The sequence below is a fragment of the Heteronotia binoei genome, chromosome 6, assembly GCF_032191835.1.
Source record: "Heteronotia binoei isolate CCM8104 ecotype False Entrance Well chromosome 6, APGP_CSIRO_Hbin_v1, whole genome shotgun sequence".
Lineage (NCBI taxonomy): Eukaryota > Metazoa > Chordata > Lepidosauria > Squamata > Gekkonidae > Heteronotia > Heteronotia binoei.
In genome coordinates, this window is record NC_083228.1 from 93,489,880 (window position 1) to 93,510,607 (window position 20,728).

Here is a 20,728-nt window from a genome sequence, read left to right on the forward strand (position 1 = left end):
TCATATGCTAATTCTGTAGTCAGCCTTGAGTCTCAACAAAAACCAAGTCTGGCTTTTATTTATGCTGCTGTTGATACTCAAGTTACACTTTTCCAAACCCATTGAAGGCAGTGAGCTTAGAAGAATCTAACTTAGTTTAGAATTACACCGCAAATCTGTTACCGTTTTCAGGTGCCACTTTTAAATTTCTTTCTTTCACACATGCACACACAAACACGGAAAAAAGAACAAGGGGGGATCAGCATCCAGCAGCTAAATACAATTTTAAAAGTATGCATAAACTAGAAACAAAAATATAACAGTGGTGGCAGATCTACACATAAGTTTCTATAAAAGGTTACCAAATATCTAAAAATAAGTCCGTACACAATTGTTATAATATGCTATGCATTCAAATATTGATAAAGTTCTCAGGTTCTTGATCCTTTGCTTTAATAGAGGTGGACATTTATATTTCCAGTGTTGTAATACAACTCTTTTAGCTGTAGAAAGATCTAGAGATAGGCATGAACTGCCAAACCACAAAGTGAACCAGTTCACTTTCTGATGAACTGGTTCATGATTCATGAACCCAATAAACCTCATTTAAAGGGATCACAGTCCCTTTAAATGGGGTCTTCTGAAAGCCATAAAAATAGCCAAATGAAGGAGCACACCCAGCTCCTCAGGTGTTTTGGGCTTTCTTGTACAGTTCCTTTAAAATTTAAAGGGACTGCACAAAAAAGCTAGAAAATGGTGGGGAGCAGCCTTTCAGGGGTTGGGGCTGAGAGCTGTGAGCCAGTTCAATAGGGGAAGTCCCCATCAGTTGCCTGGTGATCCAGGAGAGTGCTAGCATTCCCACACCCTCCTTGCATTGCCGGAAAATGCTCCCAAACCTAGACTTCCCAGTGGAAACTTACCCAGGAGACTGGTGGTAGATAAGGGGTAGCCAGCTGAGGCAGTCAGCAGTAGGGCAGAGCAGACGGCCAGGGTGAGCTGCAGAGCAGCAGCAAAAACTTTAAAACAGGGGTGTTGGACTTATTTGTTATGTTATCTCACATAATTGAGACCTTGTCAGGCAGGGCCATGTGTGTCATAAAATGTAATGCCAGATAGCAGAGATTAAACTTTATACAAGACACAAATGAATGCAAATTAAAAAAACAACCTCAAAAGATGCTTAAAAGATTAGCACTCTTGCAATATTTTGTGTATTCAACTGTCTCTAATAACTGACATCTTTTGTTCTGAATTATTGCATCAGACTCGTTAGACAATTTCTGTGCTGTAGCAATCTGGAGTATGCTGTGTGTGTAAGTTGCAAACCTACTTTTGACTTATTGACATTCATTAGAGAAATTTCATGATCAGTGCTTTGAGCCTAAGACCTAGGGGAAAATATGAAATGACTGGGCATTGTGAGCTTTTGTCCCTAAGCTGCTTCATGTGCTGGTCAACCAAAGAAGAAAATAGAGGCTTTTCTCTGTAGTTCTATGCAATTGAGCAAGCCTGGCAAAGCAAGCTGTGATGCAGAAGGAAGCAAGAGAGAAGCAGATGACAGTGAGTTGCTCACGAGCCTGATAAGACCCCTCTGGGGGTCTGATCTGGCCCTAAGGTCACACATTTTACACCTTGCTTTAAATAGACTGCATAAGCTCCCAAATAGCTGAGTGACAGGAGCACTCCCAGCCATCCAGCTGTTTCTGCATGTTTCTACTTGAGCAGAAAGCAGAGGCTTAAAAAGACTGGAAGTCACTTTAAATCCCTGTTTTATAATCTGGCCATTAACTGGCATTAACCCACAAACTGCCTTAAAAATTCTTGGAAGTTTGTGATGGTTGATTGTCACATGGTTTGGAACCACATGGTTTGGCTTGTGCCCATCCCTAGTAAGGTCATGGAGAGTCCATTTTCATTGACTATTAGTTAACCTCCAATATATAGGCAGGCAGTTTAAAAGTACATAGACAGTTTCAAAACTCACTGAACATTCTAATACAAAATTGATATGAGTAGCATACTCCCTGTAAGCTGTAGAGTCTTGTGAGCAAGAAGACTACTTTGTGAGCTGCTGGCATTAAAGCTGTGAGCTATTGCATAAATTAGTTTGCTTTGGGGCCATTTTTCCTAAGCTAAGACAAAAATCTGTGAGCCAGAGGCTAAAAAACTGTGAGCTAGCTCACACTAACTCAGTTCAGAGGGAATATTGGTAACAAGTTCTTCCCAGAAAATCTGAAGGACTTGACATGCCCAAAGCATATGTTGAAGGGACACATCCTGTGAGTTACAATGCCAATAGTTAGACATTTTATTCAACCTTTGATGAAGAGTTGCTGTGGTGTCCATTATACCCAAAACATTTTTTTTTTTTTGCTGAATAAGTCACAACTTAAGATCCATTGAGAGAACAGATAACTTTAAGGCCATATCCAATTACTTTGTCAAAATAGGATGATCTAGCTCCTTACCAGGAGTAGATGGGATATTGGGAGTGATCACACAAAAGATTTGGCCTAACCTAGCCATGCCTCTCCTCCAGACATATCCACCACCACCCTGAGTCCTGCCCATACCTATTTTGTCTGAGGATGGGCTGGGACTAGATTAAATAGCTACCAGGAACTTCCTAGTAGCAAACCTTTAAAACATATGAAGGGCGAATTTCCCAGCTGTCTGAACAGATGGGTGCACACTGCACCCACCCCACACCTACCTGACATGCACTTGAGCAGTCTGAATGCTCCTCTTTCATGTATGTGGCCCATGCCTCTCCTGGCAGCAGAGTGGGGGGTTGTGTGATTGCTGTTGCATGGATCAAAGAGAACCAGCTTTTCAGAGTTGGGATACTGCCACACCAAATCTCTTGTGTGATCCCACCCAGACCTATTGAAAGCCAATGAAATGAAGTCCATCAAAATCTTAACAAGAATATGCCAACAAATCTGGGGGAAAAAACCAGTGGTCCACAGACCAGAAATCCTCAATCTGCATTCCAATTTTGAAAAAAAAAGGAGATGTCAAAGACTGTAGCAAGTATAGGACCATCACATTCATTTCTCACATGATTAATGTGATGCTCAAAATCTTGCAACAAAGACTGTTACCATATATGGAATGAAAAATGCCAAATGTTCAAGAGGGCCTGGAGATCATATTGCAAATTTACATTTGTTACTGGAACATACAAGATAATTTCAGAAGAAAATCGGCTTACATTTCATAGATTGCAGCAAAGCTTTTGACTATGTGGATCATGAAAAGCTATGGTTGGTGCCACAACATCTGATTGTTCTGATGTGCAGCCTATACTCCAGACAAGAAGCCACCATTAGGGCAGAATATGGAGAAACAGATGCCTTCCAATTGGCAAAGATGTCAGACAAGGATGTATTTCATCTCCCTATCTCTTCAACCTGTATGCAGAATATATCATAAGCAAAACTGGATTCTATTTAGAAGAAGGTGGAGTTAAAATTTGTGGAAGGAACCATTTGAGATATACAGATGACACCACATTACTGACAGGACATAGTGAAGACTTGAAACAACTCCTGATAAAGGTTAAAGCAGAAAGTGTTATAGCAAGAAGACAAAAATAGCGACTTCTGGGAAATCACACAACTTTAAGATTGATGATAAAGAAATTGAAATTGTTCAAGGTTTTCTATTTCTTAGCTCCATCATCAACAAAATTGCAACCAAGAAGCCAGAAGGAGATTGAGACTGGGAAGGGCAGCCATGACGGAGCTAGAAAAGATTCTTAAGGGAAAGGATATGTTGCCGGTGACCAAGGTCAAGATAATCCATACTATAGTATTCCCCGTTACTATGTATGAGTGTGAAAGTTGGACAATGGAAAAAGCTGACAGGAATAAAGTTGTTTCCTTAGAAATTTGGAGTTGGATGAACGTGTTATGGATAGCATGGACTGTACAAAAGACAAGTGAGTGGGATTTAGATCAAATCAAGCCTGAACTCTCCCTAGAAGCTCAAAATGACTAAACTGAGGCTATTGTACTTTGGTCATATTATGAGAAGACAAGAGTCACTGGAAAAGACAATGCTGGTAGGAAAAGTTGAAGGCAATTTTCAAGATCAAGGCTGTTAACTTAGGACTTTTTGTGTGCACATTTAGCATAATTTGTGGTATATTTGCAAATTTTATAAAAATGTAAAACAAAACAAAATAAAAACCACTATAGGACTTTTTTGAGGTCATTAATTCATAGGGTTGCCAAAAGTCAGAAGTGACTTGACAGTACTCAACAGATACAGCTCCTTATTCCATTCATTCCTGACATTCCTGACACACTGCATATCATACTTACTAACTGACATCACATATTTATAAACAAATATTGTAGGTTTCATTTTTTGGATTGATTGAATTACAGTTTCCATAAGCAAAGAGGACTCTCAGATTTAATTCTGCAGTGTCATATTTAGGTACCAGCAGATGCTACAGTTTTAAAAATTGTCATGCAACAGATGTTGATAAGTCATATATCTAGACCTCAGCTGAGTAAAAGTCCCCCCCCCCAAAAAAAAAAATCCAAAACATGCTCATCGTTGTAATCCAATTGGTCCAATATGAAAAATCCCTCTATTGGCCCAAGGTTTTTTTTTTTGTGGGGAGGGGGGATTTCTTCACAATGTTCAGGTATGGATTTGCCCATGATGTTAATTTAGCATGTGAAACTGTATCAAATTGTCATGACAATTGCATCATAATTATTGTGTATTTGTAATTTTTAGGGGTTTTGCACATGGCTTTGGGCCCCATTTTTGGAAGAAAAGCATATTAAAATATTTTAAATATAGGACTATAAAAAGTGTTATGCATGTGAAGACATGCCTGGACATGTTGGGTATTGTGTCCTGAGCTTGAGGCACAACATAATAGACAGATGATCCAAAGATCTACATCCTGATTGGCTGCATAATTCAAACTGGCCAATTGGGAAACAGTATCAGGGAATCCTAGGATCTGCCAATGAGGATGCATATTCAAATAAAGGATCCAAAAAGGGTACAATCACAAGGTGTTTTCTGTTTCTTGGAGGCTGGGTTCACTCTGCCTCTATATATATTGTCATGGGCTTTGAGTGTTTAGCAGCAGTTTGTAGACACTAAGTAGACATGCTGATTCACTAATAAAGAGCTTTAATCACTACGCAAGAGCCTCCTCATGTATCGAACCCAGTTTTTAACAAAAAGGGAACCCTTTCATTCATTGTTATCTTTAGTTCTCCCATCTTTTCTTTTCCTTTCCCTGTTTCTGTCCATATTTGTTTGTCAGTCCCCTAGGCAACAAACTATCTGCTCCGGTTGGGTTTTTTTAAACAAAAAGTCTGTTCTCTCAAGCTCTGTTTTAAAAAATCTGTGATTAATGGTCCTGTGCAGAGCAGATATGACTGTGGCTTTATGGTCTGGGGTTTGGGAAGCTTAAAAGCCAGTCATAGCAACTTTTCTCCACCTCAGGCCATGAAACTTGCAAAAAGTATGCTAGGCTCAGCATCTGAAGGAACTGCAACATAGGTGTCCAGAAGCTTCAAATGCCTCCTCATAGAAGAACCAGAATCTTCAAGCGAATATTGGTGCTCCACTCCAGCAGCCACACCAAGGGATCTAATGTTTATAGCACCATATTGTTAATGTCAATTTTAATATAATCTGTAATTTGTTTTAACCATGATTTTATAAGTATAACTCGATGTATAATGTATTTTTATGCTGTGAGCCGCCCTGAGCCTGCCTTGGCGGGGAGGGCGGGATAGAAATATAAAGTTATTATTATTATTATTATTATTATTCCCTGTGAATAATGCAAATCGGCCCCTTCCCAGCCGCACTGGCAATGCCAGTCATAGGCTGGGGGCCGTGCTTTGCCCTCCTGGAAGGAGGGAGGCTGACGTCGGCTTCCCGGCCATCTGGGAGTTCAAGGAGTGGGCGTGGAGTCAGGGCTATTAAGCCCGGGCTCCCACCCGTGCTGCGCAGTTCTCTCGTGGCTCTCAGCCCACCCACCCGCCCTATGCAGTACAGGTTTTACCGGTCGCCTTATTAGGGGCCAGGTAGGAATTTTTTCATTTTCACGGAATTGGCCTGTGTGAATTTGTTTTTTTGCCTACCTTGTACTGCAGGATAGTGTAGGGTGTATGGGGTGAGGTTAGGTGGATTTGGTCGCTTGGCAGGATGAGGTATTGGCTACAGCCTTTTCAGGGGAGCACCTATGGCTCTGCACCAGTGGGTGCAGGTGGTCTGTATGAACGGTAGATGGGCTTCACGGCTCAATGCTGGGAGTGCAGATCACGACAAAGCCTCACCTGGGCGGATCTTTCCTGAGTGATTGATGCCGACAGAGGTGGAGGTGGAGTTTGGGCCTGGCCGCTCAGCACCAGTCAGATGGTAGTGGCCGTGTGCTGGGGGCAGGGTGGCTCGCCCTTCTGGACAAGGCGGGATCCTGTGTTTTGACCCCAGGGCTTGTTCTTGTAGGCCTATACCTCTTGCCATCCTTATCGTTCAAGTTATGTTTCAATAAAGCGGCCTGGGTTTTTATCCAACACACTGTGTCAGTCTCTTCATTCCAACTGGGGGGGCAAATGTGGGGCAGGTAGCCCAGTGGAGAGGGGCATATAAACCAGGAGAGAAATCCTGTAGAAGCTAGACTTTAGGGCAGGTGTGTGGAGAGGCCTTTGAAATTTTCCCACTTCACAAGTGGGGAAAAGTACAAGTGCCTTCCAAGCATATTAGTTGAGAGGAGCCATGGCTCAGGAAGAGTCTGTGTTCCTGTTGCAAATGGGTGTTGGAAGGAGTGATCCCTGAGGACATCCAACTAAGCATGTACAGCACATAAGCTCACATCTGCATTTACTGAAACTATGGGGGAAACCCTATACTTTTTAAGAACCCCACCACTCAGTTATCTTCTCCTATCCAACGTATTTTTCTCAGTGCTTTGCTGTCCTGAGGGAAGAAAGTGAGAAGGAACTGCTTACTCACAGAGGGAAGAAAAAGGAGAAGGGCTGAGGTAACTGGCCAAGGCACTGTCTGAGGCAGAAGGTGTTGTGGTAGCAGTTGAAGAGGTGGAAGTGAATATAATAAGGAAGGAGGGATGGAGGGCAACATGGGCACCAGTCATTTCCTGCCTACCTCTTCCCTACTTCTCTATGGAAGGCAGTTTTCACCTCATAGTTATGGGGGTGCATATTCACCTAGTAAGAAAATACTAGACATTTATACATCTCATCTTTTCTCAATTTTTCCTCCAGACAAAAAGTGCAACTACCAGACTATCTGTTTCAAAACTAGCAACCCTATTTTCAAAGAACTTGCCCTTTTTGCCCTTGTAAGAGTGGTGAAAACTAATGATCAGGAGAGCTCCCTGGTGACAAAAAAAAATTCTTGTAGATCTCATTCTTAAGTAATGAACACTCCTGATGGAGTATCTTTTCCTGCTAGGGTATATCAAATTTGTATATTTTTCTGCCTCGTGGCCCAATTTATTGAATGATGTAGTAAAGGAAGTCCAATAGACCTCAGTAGTAAATAATACTGCAGAGTATACATAGATGTCTTTGTTTGTTCCAATGGAGACATCAAAAACGCCATTATTGGAGGAGACTTCAAAAGTTTCCTGGAATAATTAGGTCTCTTGTATATTCATTTGGCTGGTTAGATTTGCCTTTATTGCTAAAAGACATAGGTAAACAACAGAACAGATGGACACAGAAGAGGAAGAGCCAATCAAATGAATAACAGAAGTGTGCCAAAACTGAAGCTTTTGCCCTGAGCACTCCTCAATGGATCAATTTCAGTGTAAGGTGCAATAATTTGGATGCATGTGATCTTGTTTTCATGTGTAGGATCTTGGTCTTGATGTGTAGGAGCTTGGTTCACCAACTTCAAGAAAGTTCCTGAAGATCTTGAGGTAGAGGTTGAGTTTGGGGAGAAGAAGGACCTCAGAGGGGTATAGTGCCATATAGTCTACCCTCCAAAAGAACAATTTCTCCATGGGAACTCTATAGGGTGCAGATCCGCTGTGATTTTGGGAGACCTGCAGGCCCCACCTGGAGGCTGGCAACCTTGGTGTTCAATGAGCCCTTTCAGCTATCACAAGGATAAGTTTGCTGGAGAATATAATCTGTGGGATGGTAGGACACAGAACACCCTCTGTTTTGCTTGGGGGAAAACTTTTTTTGGGAAAAGTTTGCAAAAACCAGAGCTAAACATTATTATTACTAGGTGAGTTAAATGTTGTTACTTCACTGTTTGTAGCTGTTTTGGGGTTTTGCTTATATGAAATCGATAACCAGAATCCAAAAGCAAAACTACAAAAGTTCTCTGTTTTTGTAGTTAGAAACTTTCTTCTAAGAATTCAAGTACCCTCTTGATCCATTTAATATCTAAATTTTTCAACAGTCATCTGTACAGTAGCAGCATGACCTTCTGAAATAGCAAAAATAATGATTTCTGTGTTGTGACAAAAGTGCATGGCAACTATATACTCAGAAATACTGTGAAAAATTGGAGTCAAAGTTTATTTCTGTAAAATACTTTGAGGTGCTTTTAACCTTTTCTGGCTTTTGTGGGAGTGATTTATATAGTTTATCTCTTTTATGACTGCATTTCTGAGCCAGGTTGTAAGAAAGATGAGAAGTGTGATTTTGGCCAATTATTTTTTTGACAGCAGCCACTAAAGTTAATATAACAAGATAAACTGTCTTTTTTCACCTTCTGCTGGTTTTCTTTTCAGAAATGAAAGTTAGTTGAAGCCTCCCTTCAAAATGTTGTAACTCATTCAACAAGTAAAATGCTGAATAAATTCAGATAAAACTGTGCATAAATAGAGGGGCAAACCTACCAGACTGTGTTTGCACTAGAGTAATGAAAACTAAATGATCAGTTTGCAGTGAATGAAGTGTAAAATAGGTAATTATCCTTTGTTCTCAGTCTTTTCCACAAAGACTCAGGGAACGAAATTCACTATAAAATGTATCCCATATAAAAGATCAGTGTGTGGGGGAAGTACAGTTAGTTATAATGAAACAAATGCAGTAATTGATCAAGCAGTACTTGATTTTTAAAAGTGATAGTCTGGGACGGAGGTGGAGAACCATAAAGTTCACATAAATGTTGAGTGCCCCCCCTAACCTGGATAGCCCAGGCAAGCTAAGCAGGGTAAACACTGCCAAGTCCTTGGAATACCAAAGCCCAGAGGCAAAGCGGGTTTTATTCAGCCACCTCTCTGAATATCCTCCATACCCTGTAGGGGTCAGTCACCAGAGGTCACCATGATGTCCAGGTACACATGTATTCACTTGCACACATACAGACACATGCACATAAAAATACAAAAATACAAGAAAAATGCTGTCCTGTTAATATATAGGCTAACAGTACGTTTATGAAGTTGTACTAGATTTTAACTGTGTTGCATACTTTTGATCTATGTAGCTGATCTATGCAGAATGGCAATTCTCACAGAGATTTTCAGTACATGTTTAAGAATCTAGCTACAATAATTAAACCTGCCAAAATGCATAACTATCTTTTATTTCTTTTCTGTCATACGGCTGAACTTTTCTGTACACCTGCCAAATATGAAGTGTTCTTTACTTTTTATTACTGCAATAAATCGCAAGGCAATTCCTGGGGTTCTGGGAAGAACATTGGTAGAATTAGTTTGGTTGAAATGAAGTTAACTAAAAATTGCTCTGAGAATGGAATAGCATGGAAATGAGCTATAAAACATACAGTTTCTGCAAAAGTGCTGATATCAGTCAGCTTTGATCTTATTCATAGAAAATGAATTATGTTATTCATAGTATCTGAAGGACCATCTCCTCCAGTATGTCCCCAGGAGAGGGTTACACTCCTTGGACAGCAATCTGCTGGTGATCCCTGGCTCCAAAGATACCTGGCTGTCCTCAACCAGTAGCAGGGATTGGACAATTCAGAAATGTAACGACAGCAGCAGCAACAACGATAATAGAGTAACATTGCTTTTGTTGATTGGATGACATTTCTGAAAAATACAGGATTTTTTATTTTTGAATGAAATATGAATAATGTATATGGGTCAGTTGCTTATTCCTATGACAGGACTCAATAATGCTACACACTATTCTCAGAACATGGCTACACATGTACCTTCTGTCCAGGGTTTCCTTTGCCTATTAGGCAACACACCCCTGATGTAACCTGTCCTCTTAAAAACTTACAGTAGGCCTTGTAAGAAGAGCCCTGTACGTTTGTGGTCTAATATGCAAAGGAGTTCCTGCTACAATAAAAGCCCTGCTTCTGTCTGATGTTTTTAGTTTTGTGCATTCTTTTTAGTTTTGTGCATTCTTTGCTGTGGTTGGAAATTCAGTCGCTCATCTATGTGAAGCTCTTTATACCTATATGTCTCATTGCAGTTGCCTCATTGAAATTCTTTATTGATATGTCCTAGACATAAATGTTAGCAGTCAGACCCGTCCTGTCACTAAGAGCAGTTTATAGCTAGAAAATCATAAACACAGTTTCTGCAATATCGTCTCAAATATCATAAATGCAATATGCTGCCTGGCCCAAAATGGATGCCAACCAAGACAAGTTTAGACATATGGCTGGTTAGCTAACTACCTCTTCCCCACCATGGAGAGATGCATAATTTAGGACAATAGGTCTCCCAAGAAATCTCCTCACCTTGAATTAACCCTATCCACACCCAGCCTCTCTTCCCCTCACCTATTTACCCTAATGAAGCAACACTTAATACTATTCACCCTGAGCCTCCTTTAGTGGGGAGGGCTATAAATAAAATAAATAAATTCACAAAACCTATTAGTTTTTCCCATCTGGTATTTACAGGGTCATAAAGTGCCATTCACATCTATAGTTCACTTCAGAAAAAGCCATCACACATTTCCACAATCATTGTCCACCTCCATACAAACCATCAAGTTATTGTTTGGGGGGCCAATATGTCAGCTTGCCCAAGGGAGTGTTTTGCCCTCTAAAGCAGGGGTCCCCAACCCCTGGGCCATGGACTGGTACTGGTCCATGGCCTGTTAGCAACTGGGCCACAGAGTGAGGCAGAGCAGTCTCGCTCTGAAACTGCCTCCCCAGCCTCAGAGCAGAGAAGAGCAGCTCTGCTGCCCCTTCTGCCCACCTGGAACCCAAGCGGACAAAAGAGGCAGCATGACCTCACTCCAAAGCTGCTTCCCCTTGCAAGGCGCTGCCTCTCCCAGGCAGATTAGTTGTTTCTGCTGCTTCTGCAGACCTCTTTCATCTAGACTGGTGACTATAGTCTTCCCCAAAATTGCTGTCTCCCCTCTCCTCCCTGATTTCCCCTTAACTAGCTTGCATGTTTTAAGTTTGTTTGTTTGTGTGCTTTGTTCTCCTCCTCCTCCTCCTCCTCTTCTTTTTCCTACTTAAACCATTAGACCTGTTGTGAACTCAAGAGAGCCTTCATTTATGACTTAAAGGCTTCCCAGAGTATGCTATAACCAATATTCCCTATATTATTAATCTTTTAAAACTGCACTATTTCCTCCTTGAATTTAATAATTACTGAACCTATTTGCTAAAAGAATCATATTCATATTACATCTTTTTCCAGTGGTAGATTAGCCTTAAGTAGAGCATGATTGGCATGTTTGCAAAAGACTCAATGCAACCAAAATATAATCTATTTGGGAATAAGATTTCACAGCATGGGAATAGAAAATGTTGGATTGAAATAGCAGAAAATATAAGATGCCTCTTCTCTTTTGTCTAGTCTCTGAAATGTCTGGAGAATAGATTACTCCTTAAACTCTTCCCCAGAGGTGTCAAGCCCCTGGTCAAAGATACTGTTAAAATCCCCTACAATAAAGACTTCACCCTCTAACAGTTCTTCAACCTCCTCAACAAGATGTATCAGGAAATTCTGTTGTCCAGAACCTGGGGCATATATCAACCCAAATGACAACTTAACAGCATTCAGCTTTCTCATAACAGATAAATACCTCCCCTCTGGGTCCTTAATTACTGATTCCACACATATCTGTACTCTATTACCAAAAACAATCAGTACCCCTCTGAATTTCTTTGTAAAAGAAGCATGAAATATCTGTCCTTGAAATATTAAAGATAAATATCTTTCAGCCTTTACTTTCACATTGTGTTTCCTGAATAAAAGAATATCCATTCTTTTTTATTATAACTTTAACTCTGCTTAATATTCACAGATCATAGAATCATGGGGTTGGAAGGGATCTCCAGGGTCATGTAGTTCAATTCCCTGCACAATTCAGGGAATTCACAAATATCTCCACCTCCACACATACACAGCGATCCCTGTTCCTTGACCATAAGATGGCAAAAAACCTCCAAGATCCCTAGTCAAACTGGCCTGGAGATAAATTGCTTTCTAACCTCTAAGTGGTGATAAGCATTTCCTTGGGTGTGAAAGAAAGGGCGATGACAACTTCCTGTCTTCCCTCTCATGATCTGCCAAAGATCACAGAATCAGCATTGCTGTCAGATGGCCATCTAGCCTCTATTTAAAAACCTCCAAAGAAGGAGAGCCCACCACCTTCTAATGAAGCCCATTCCACTGAGGATCTGTCAGGAAGTTCTTCCTAATATTTAGTCAAAAACTCTTTTGATTTAATTTCAGTTTGTTGGCTCTGGTCTGACCTTCTGAGGCAACATCCTCAATATAACATCCCTTTTAATACATAAAGATGGTGATCATGTAATCTCTCAGTCATCTCCTCTCCAGGCTGAACATACCCAGCTCCTTCAGACTTTGCTTGTAGGCCTCCAGACTCCTCACCAACTTCATTTCCCTCCTCTGGACATGTTCTAGCTTGTCTATATCCTTCTTAATATTTGTTGTCCAAAACTGACCACAATACTCTAGAACTAGGTGAGGTCTAAAAAGAGCAGAGTGATCTGGACAAAATGTTTCTGTTGATTCAGCCCAAAATCACATTTGGCTTTTTAGCTACCACTTGGAGGAACATCTAAGCTTAATCATATCTATCTCTAATAATAAAAAAAGTCCAGCTCCCCAAACTTAACTATTAATTTCTTCCCTTTGGGGAGTCCTTAATTATTTTAAATGTAAAGGCAATAGAAGCTTTTCTATTGATTACTCATCCTCTTTGCTGTGTACCTCATTCAGTGATTTTGCATCTACTTCCTCTTCTTCACTGTCTGTTTCCAGTAAGAAAATAGGGGGGGGGGGTTGTCTTCTCTATAGTTTTAATTATATAGACCTCTGTCTATCTAATTATTAATTTAAATAGGAAGACCCTCAGTAATCCAAATTAAACTGTGTTGCTGTTGGTTTTTTTGTTAGAAATTGAAAATTTCTTCTTTCTTGAAGTACATCTGGAAAAAAAATGTACTTGCTGTCCTGTTACCAATTGGAAATTTTCTTTGAATACTCCAACATCATGGAATTTAACCAGCACACCTTTAAGTTGGTTCATCCTATTAAAACACCTCTTATTGATACAAAAAGCTGAATCAATTTTAATTTCCTCTTGAAATACAATCCTAACCCAACCCATAAATACATCTATAAAGTAATTTTTAAAATTGCTTCCCTCAGCTCCTTCCTTTAATGAATAACTTTGAAATGTTTCATTTTGTAAGCTGGCTCAAGCAGGTTCCCTGGAGAGAGAGCTTAAAAATTTTCCAAATAAAATAAATAAATAGATAACAGTGAGAGAGCTCCAGGCAAGTCCTCAGAAACTCTACTGAGTTCAAGCCTATCAAGCTGATGGTAGAATATTTTAATAGTGATAGGAGGTTGTTTTAAGAATCTGGGAGATTCAAAAAGCTTGCAGAAGCAAGATACTGTCAAATACAATGGTTGTTTTAATGAAAACAACCATACCACTGCCTGTATCTTGTATCACTTTTATTGCTGGGAGATCCTTACAGCAATGGTCACACTCCAGGGCCTTGTTCCACAACACCCTCTGTGTTCTGGCCTACAGTGAAGCTCTGAGCCTTCTTCCTCACACCTTCTATTCTAACAGTCTACTGAGGCAATCTTGCCAGTCCTAATGACATCACATGCTCATACTCCCCTCTCCTGTCGATAGCACCCCCTTCTGTTCAAAAAAGGTATCACTTCTTCAGCAACCTGCTCAAGGCAAGTCACAAACTTTGATTCCCCACTCCTCCACATTTGGCCAGCTAAGTGACCTTCAGTCAGTCAGTTCTCTAAGAACTGTTCTCACCAGGGCAGTTCTCAGTCAGAGCTCTCTCAGCCCCACCTACCTCACAGGTATCTGTTGTGGAGAGAGGCAGGGAAGAAGATTGTAAGCCACTCTAAGAATCTGAGTGAAGGGCAGGGTATAAAACCAACTCCTCCTCCTCCTTCAATACATAAAATCATTTTTAAAAATGACGTTTATATACACACACACACATACACAGAAGGAACTTTAAGGGGAAAGTTTTCGTTTTCCAGCCTGTATTTGTATTTAGTTCATGTTCTTGTTTACCCTCAGCATGCCAGTATCAGAGCTAAACTAGAACCCAAACAGTAATAATTGTTAAGGCTGTACACAGTATTGGGGGAGTTCAGGAATTGAGTCTTTGAGGGAAAGAAGCTGTAAAATACAGAAGTTTGTCTATACAAACTCTAGAGAGCTTTCCCACCCCGAAAGTCAAATGCTTCATTTCATTATCTTTATTTCTCTTAGCTTTTCTTCTAATAAAGAGGACACTTTTGTGGCAATTTAATATTAAGAGACTTCTGGGAGGTATGTTTTTCATTTTCTTACCTTGAACAGAAAAGCAAATAAGAGTAACAGAAAATAAGAGTAACAGGAGAGGTGATTAACCTTTTATATTTCAAATGTATTATATGCAGAATTCCTTTTTAAAAAATAGTTAAATTGTGAAAAATCTCCTCCTAGAATGATGATTTAACTTATTACATGCATATAAATTACATAAATAAGATGTATAGAGCTTAGAGCTTCCAAGCCCTCTCCCCAGGTCCCATCCAGTTTGGTGTAGTGATTAACTGTGCAGACTCTTATCTGGGAGAACTGGGTTTGATTCCCCACTCCTCCACTTGAAGTTGCTGGAATGCCCTTGCGTTAGCCATAGCTCTTGAAGGAGTTGTCCTTGAAAGGGCAGCTGCTGTAAGAGCTCTCTCAGCCTCACCTACCTCACAGGATATCTATTATGAAGGGGGGAAGGTAAAAGGAGATTGTGACCACTCTGAGACTCTGAGATGCTGAGTATAGGGTGGGATATAAATTCAATATCATCATCATCCCCTCACTGCCAATCAGCAGGCCACTGGAGAGACTTTTCTGCAGCAAGGAGAAACCTATGTTAGTGTACTGACATCACTGCCAGATTGCACTAGAAGTCACATCATCATGTTGCTGACAATGTGAGATACTCTTGCATTCAAGCAAAAACTCTTTGATAAATATAGCTTTTATGATAGAGTTTTTGCCCAAATGCCAAAGCCTCCTGTGTCACCAGTGATGTGAAGATGTCACTTCCACTGCAATCTGGAAGTGATGTTGTCAGTGATGCTAGCCTAGACCTTTCCTTGCTGCTAGCAAGTACTGCATTATATATACAATGGTATACACTCAGGTGGGTTATCCAGAGCAGACCTGTTTGCAAGGAGATATATTTGGTCTATGCAGCTTTTAATTAACTTTCAAAAACCACATTGCTTCTGGCTCTTGGATAACATGATGATCTTCCTACTCAGTTGAATTAAAAAGAATAATGGAAGAACTGCAATAAGAATTCTTCTTGTGAACATGCTTAATAGGGCCCATGTTTTTGCTCACGACCTGAGTTCAATTCCAGTGGAAGCTGGTTCAGGTAGCTGGCTTGAGGTTGACTCAACCTTCCATCCTTCAGAGGTCAGTAAAACGAGCACCCAGCTTGCTGGGGGGAAAGTGTAATGACCGGGGAAGTCAATGGCAAACCACCCCGTAAAAAGGTCTGCCGTGAAAACGTTGTGAAAGCAGCATCACCCCAGAGTTGGAAACAACTGGTGCTTGCACAGGGGACCTTTCCTTTCCCTTGTTGCTAGGGTAATATTTTTAAACTTGCATTTGTTTCCATGGATAATTTTGATAACACCATTAAAGGAGACATTACTAATATTGGTATTAGGAAGTCATGCCTACTTCACAGAACTTGTGCCACTTGAATGTCAACTGCATGTTTCTTCTTATGAGCAATAGTATTGCTTAGAAATTACATTCAAGTAATAGGAAGGAACAGAAAAATCCTTGCTCAGCTATAGTCTGCATTGGTAAAAAGTATTCAATCCTTATTTCTATGCAAATAGACTACAATTATGTATATTACTCAAAAAGTTAGAGGAACTGAATCTGGTGGAGAAGAAGGGTGAAGATAAGACATTATTTTCAGAGTATAATGCTGGGGGGGAAGGTCACAGAATGCTCAATAAAGACTAAACCATTTAAGGTGTATGACAGTTCAGTTTTGAAATTCACTGATGTACTGTAGGAAAAATAGCCTTCAAAATTGCTCTTGAAAAATGAAAAGATGCATAAAAGAAAGAAAATTGTATTATACAATCCATGAAAACTTCAGAACTTTTAGTAAGACACTATGTCACATGTGGTCATCACGTATATCAGTTCTGAAAAGTGTAACTGTGAATTTGCTATGATTGGTATGGATAGGTCTACCGGTATGGTTTTGCCTCAAGTGACATCTGATGAAATTGGGAACTTTGACAAAAGCATGTTTAATTTTTGTTTAATAGCTGTGGATTTCCTCTGAATGGATAATTTATCTGCAGAAATGGGGTCTCAGATGAGTGCTTGGGTGTGCGAAAAAACCCAATTTGAAAACATACAGCCACTGTGAGTGTGAATCAGCATAGTATAGTTTTATAACTGGCATATCAACAGCTTTTTGTTTTAAGATAGATGGCACTGTCAGGTGACGATGTGACATCACTTCCAGGAGAGAAAAATTGAGTTTCTGACTATTCCTAGAGTCAACTGATGTTTCCTCTGGGTTTTCTCTGGGAATTATGATATACTGTTGCCCATTAATGTTTTACAGTATGTCACAGAAGTAAGTACACCCCCTCACATTTTGTAAATATTTAAGTATATCTTTTCATGCGACAACACTGAAGAAATGACACTTGGCTACAATGTAAAGTAGTGAGTCTACAGCTTGTACAACAGTGTAAATGTGCTGTCCCCTCAAAATTACGCAACACACAGCCATTAATGTCTAAACTGCTGACAACAAAAGTGAGTACACCCCTAAGTGATAATGTCCAAATGGGGCCCAAAGTGTCAATATTTTGTGTGGTCACCATTATTTTCCAGCACTGCCTTAACCCTCTTGGGCATAGAGTTCACCAGAGCTTCACAGGTTGCCACTGGAGTCCTCCTCCACTCCTCCATGACAATGTCACGTAGCTGGTGGATGTTAGAGACCTTGCACACCTCCACCTTCTGTTTCAGGATGCCCCACAGGTGCTCAATAGCGTTTAGGTCTGGAGACTTGCTTGGCTAATCCATCACCTTTACCCTCAGTTTCTTTAGCAGGGGAGTGGTTGTTTTGGAGGTGTGTTCGGGGTCATTATCATGTTGGAATACTTCCCTGCGGCCCAGTCTCTGAAGGGAGGGAATCGTGCTCTGCTTCAGTATGTCACAGTACATGTTGGCATTCATGGTTCCCTCAATGAACTGTAGCTCCCCAGTGCCAGCATTTTGAGGGGACAGCACATTTACACCGTTATACAAGCAGTAGACTTACTACTTTACATTGTAGCCAAGTGTCATTTCTTCAGTGTTGTCACATGAAAAGATATATTTAAATATTTACAAAATGTGAGGGGGTGTACTCACTTCTGTGACATACTGTACATTTTCTTTCTCTCTCCAGCCATAGGAGCAGTGGTGGGAAAAAGGAGCTGGGGGCAGGAAACTGACAAACCTGATCTAATCCCACTCTGTCAATTTGTCTCTGTTTTCGTCTATGGTCCATTGTCTATTTCACAGTATTAAAATGAGGAGAAATTTGGATGAGGAGAGTTCTATGTAAATATATGAGAAAGATTGTCAGCACAAGGTTGGAGACATCTATTGAATGTAGATCCAGGTGGGCAGCCATGTTGGTCTGAAGCAATAGAACAAAGTTGGAGTCCTTTATGACCAACAAAGTTTTGTTCAGAATGTAAGTTTTCATGTGTATGCTTACTTCATAAGACAATTAAATGTGGTACAATGAGCAGTGCTACATATAGGTCGTGGTCAGTGCTTAAGCATGTAAAGCACTACAATGTTAGACTCCAGGGAAAATGTTGAAATTAACAAATTGAAAGTGCACCAAGTTTGGTCTGAGTAGCATCATGTGGGACAACAACAACTTGGCGGGGAGGGCGGGGTATAAATCAAATTAAACATAAACATAAACAAAGGCAACAAAGCGTTAGAACTGGAGAATGATGGTTAGAGTGTCACAATGTAGACTCTGTTAATTGATCTATTGCTCCTCAAGACTGGGTTAAATTGAGAACATGTTTTTCTCAGAGGTGTTTCTGTCCACCTAATTTACTTTTTAACATGCAGTGTACATTATAGTTTGCCAATACAAAAAAGAATGCATTAGAATATAGTGGAAGATGGGTTTAGCATATGTACTGTCCACCAGCTATATGTAGCACTGCTCACTGCACCCCATTTAATTGTCTGATGAAGTGAGCATGCACATGAAAACTTACATTCTGGATAAAACTTTGTTGGTATCTATTGAATGTAGCAGTATAATACATTCTTAAGAGGAAATCTGCAGATGGTTTCTTGAAGTGTACCCAGTAATTCATTTAGAGACTGAATGAATACTTGTGCTTTTCAATGAAGTTTCTCCTCTCTTTTTTTGTTCTAAAGGTGCTTTTATTAATTTTATCAGTAAATGTTAATCAGTTATCTAAAATTAAATGCGTTTGCCTCTACTATCGCTTGCGCAAATTCCTCATTCCATTTTAGGGAGAACCACAAGGACTTCAGTGGGAAGGAAGAATCAGTGATTTTATAAAATCACTCCATGATTATGGTTATCAATCAATTATTCTTGTTGTTAACTTTAGGATAATCTGTTGTTCCATAATTACTTAGTAATAAATAAAACTGACTTTTCATTTTTTTTAAAAAACACAGTCAACTGGGCAAAATTATTAATAAAATTAATAAAATCTGTTTTTGTTTTCTTTAGTGAACAAACACAAGCCATGGATTGAAACCTCTTACCATGGAGTTATTACTGAAAACAACGATACAGTCATTTTGGATCCCCCACTTGTTGCTTTGGATAAGGATGCCCCTATTCCCTATGCAGGTAGGAAATTATAGAAGATGAATATCTTCATCAATTTTGTGTAAATCTCACTGAGTGAACAGTAGGAAATCTATTTCCATTTCAAATATCATCAACCAACTATGTTTCAGTGTTACATTTGCAGAACCATCAAACTTGGTCCACAGGCCTGGAAATTAGGCATGTTTTTGAATTGACATGCATTTCCTATTAAGAAAAAAAATAGTAATTTTTGTACTGATTGCAATTTTTCAGAGATATTTTATGGTGCATAAACTGGAGTTTGCTTAATGTGAATTATCAATTATCAACTTGTTCATTTGCTGATAAGCAGTTGGTGAACTACTTAAGGAACATTTGTCGGGCACTTGCATCCTGTTTAATATGATAATACGTTTAGGCATTTTTAAAGAGTCAGATCAGGGCATGAAATTTAATGAAGGTTTGACCACAGGCTTTGTGCCTTGAAAACAAATTTAATGAAGGGTGCAAAATTTCTGATAATATTTCTTTTAAATAAAAAAAATCCAACAACAGAAACTTCCAACTCTATGATTCTATGATTTTACAAATACAGTTAATTGTCAACATTATGATCTTTGGTCTAGAGTGGTGCTTTTGCATTTCATGTTGTTTATTCACTTACAAACTTAAAAGGTAAAATGAAACACTGACTGAGATGAGCATTTCAAAAGAATATAATTTTAAGAAAGGGTACATATCTGTAAAGTATAAGCATTATATCTGAGATTGCATAGTTTAGTTTTATAACTGGTATATCAACAGCTTTTTGTTTTAAGATTCTGCATCCTATCTGGCAAAGACTAGGGCTGCCAATCCCCAGGTCCGGGTGGAAGTTTTCCTGCCTGGGAGGTTCCCAACCTGCCAGCCCACATTGGGCTGGCGAGGGGAACCTCCCCCAATGTCGCTGGCACAATGATATCACCCAGAAGTGATGTCATAAAAATGATGGCGCCCATGTGGGGCTGCTATAGGTGTTTCCAGGAAAACTCTATGGTTTTCCCGGATGCTCTAGCTATTTGGGAGGTAAAAACTCTATGGTGCATAGGTACCATAGAGTTTTAACCTCCCAAATGGCTAGAGCATCCAGGAAAACCATAGAGTTTTCCCGGAAACGCCTAGAGCAACCCCACATTTTGATGATGTCACTTCTGGGTGACATCACTGCATCGCACATGTGCTTTGCGCATGCAAAAGAGTCCCCCGCTGCGGGAAGCTGGGGACTTTGCAACCCTAGCAAAGACATATATTTCAAACGCCCCCCCCCCCCTAAAAAGTTCTAACAGAACTGCTCACTGTGTTTATAAAACTCTAGATTCTTACTCTAGGAAGCTGTCAGCACTAAGGACTGCACCTAGCAAGGGTATGGAATTTGCTGGCAGCCTACAGATTG

At 39.9% G+C, this 20,728-nt stretch overlaps 1 protein-coding gene across 1 annotated transcript in view; it reads left to right on the forward strand.

The window, feature by feature from the left end:
- Positions 1–20,728, forward strand: part of CLSTN2 (calsyntenin 2) — a 715,214-nt gene that overhangs the window by 290,555 nt on the left and 403,931 nt on the right. Inside the window, exon 2 of the mRNA XM_060242174.1 lies at positions 19,213–19,335. Within this exon, the coding sequence (XP_060098157.1) occupies positions 19,213–19,335 (123 nt within the window). The remainder of the gene's footprint in view (positions 1–19,212; positions 19,336–20,728) is intronic.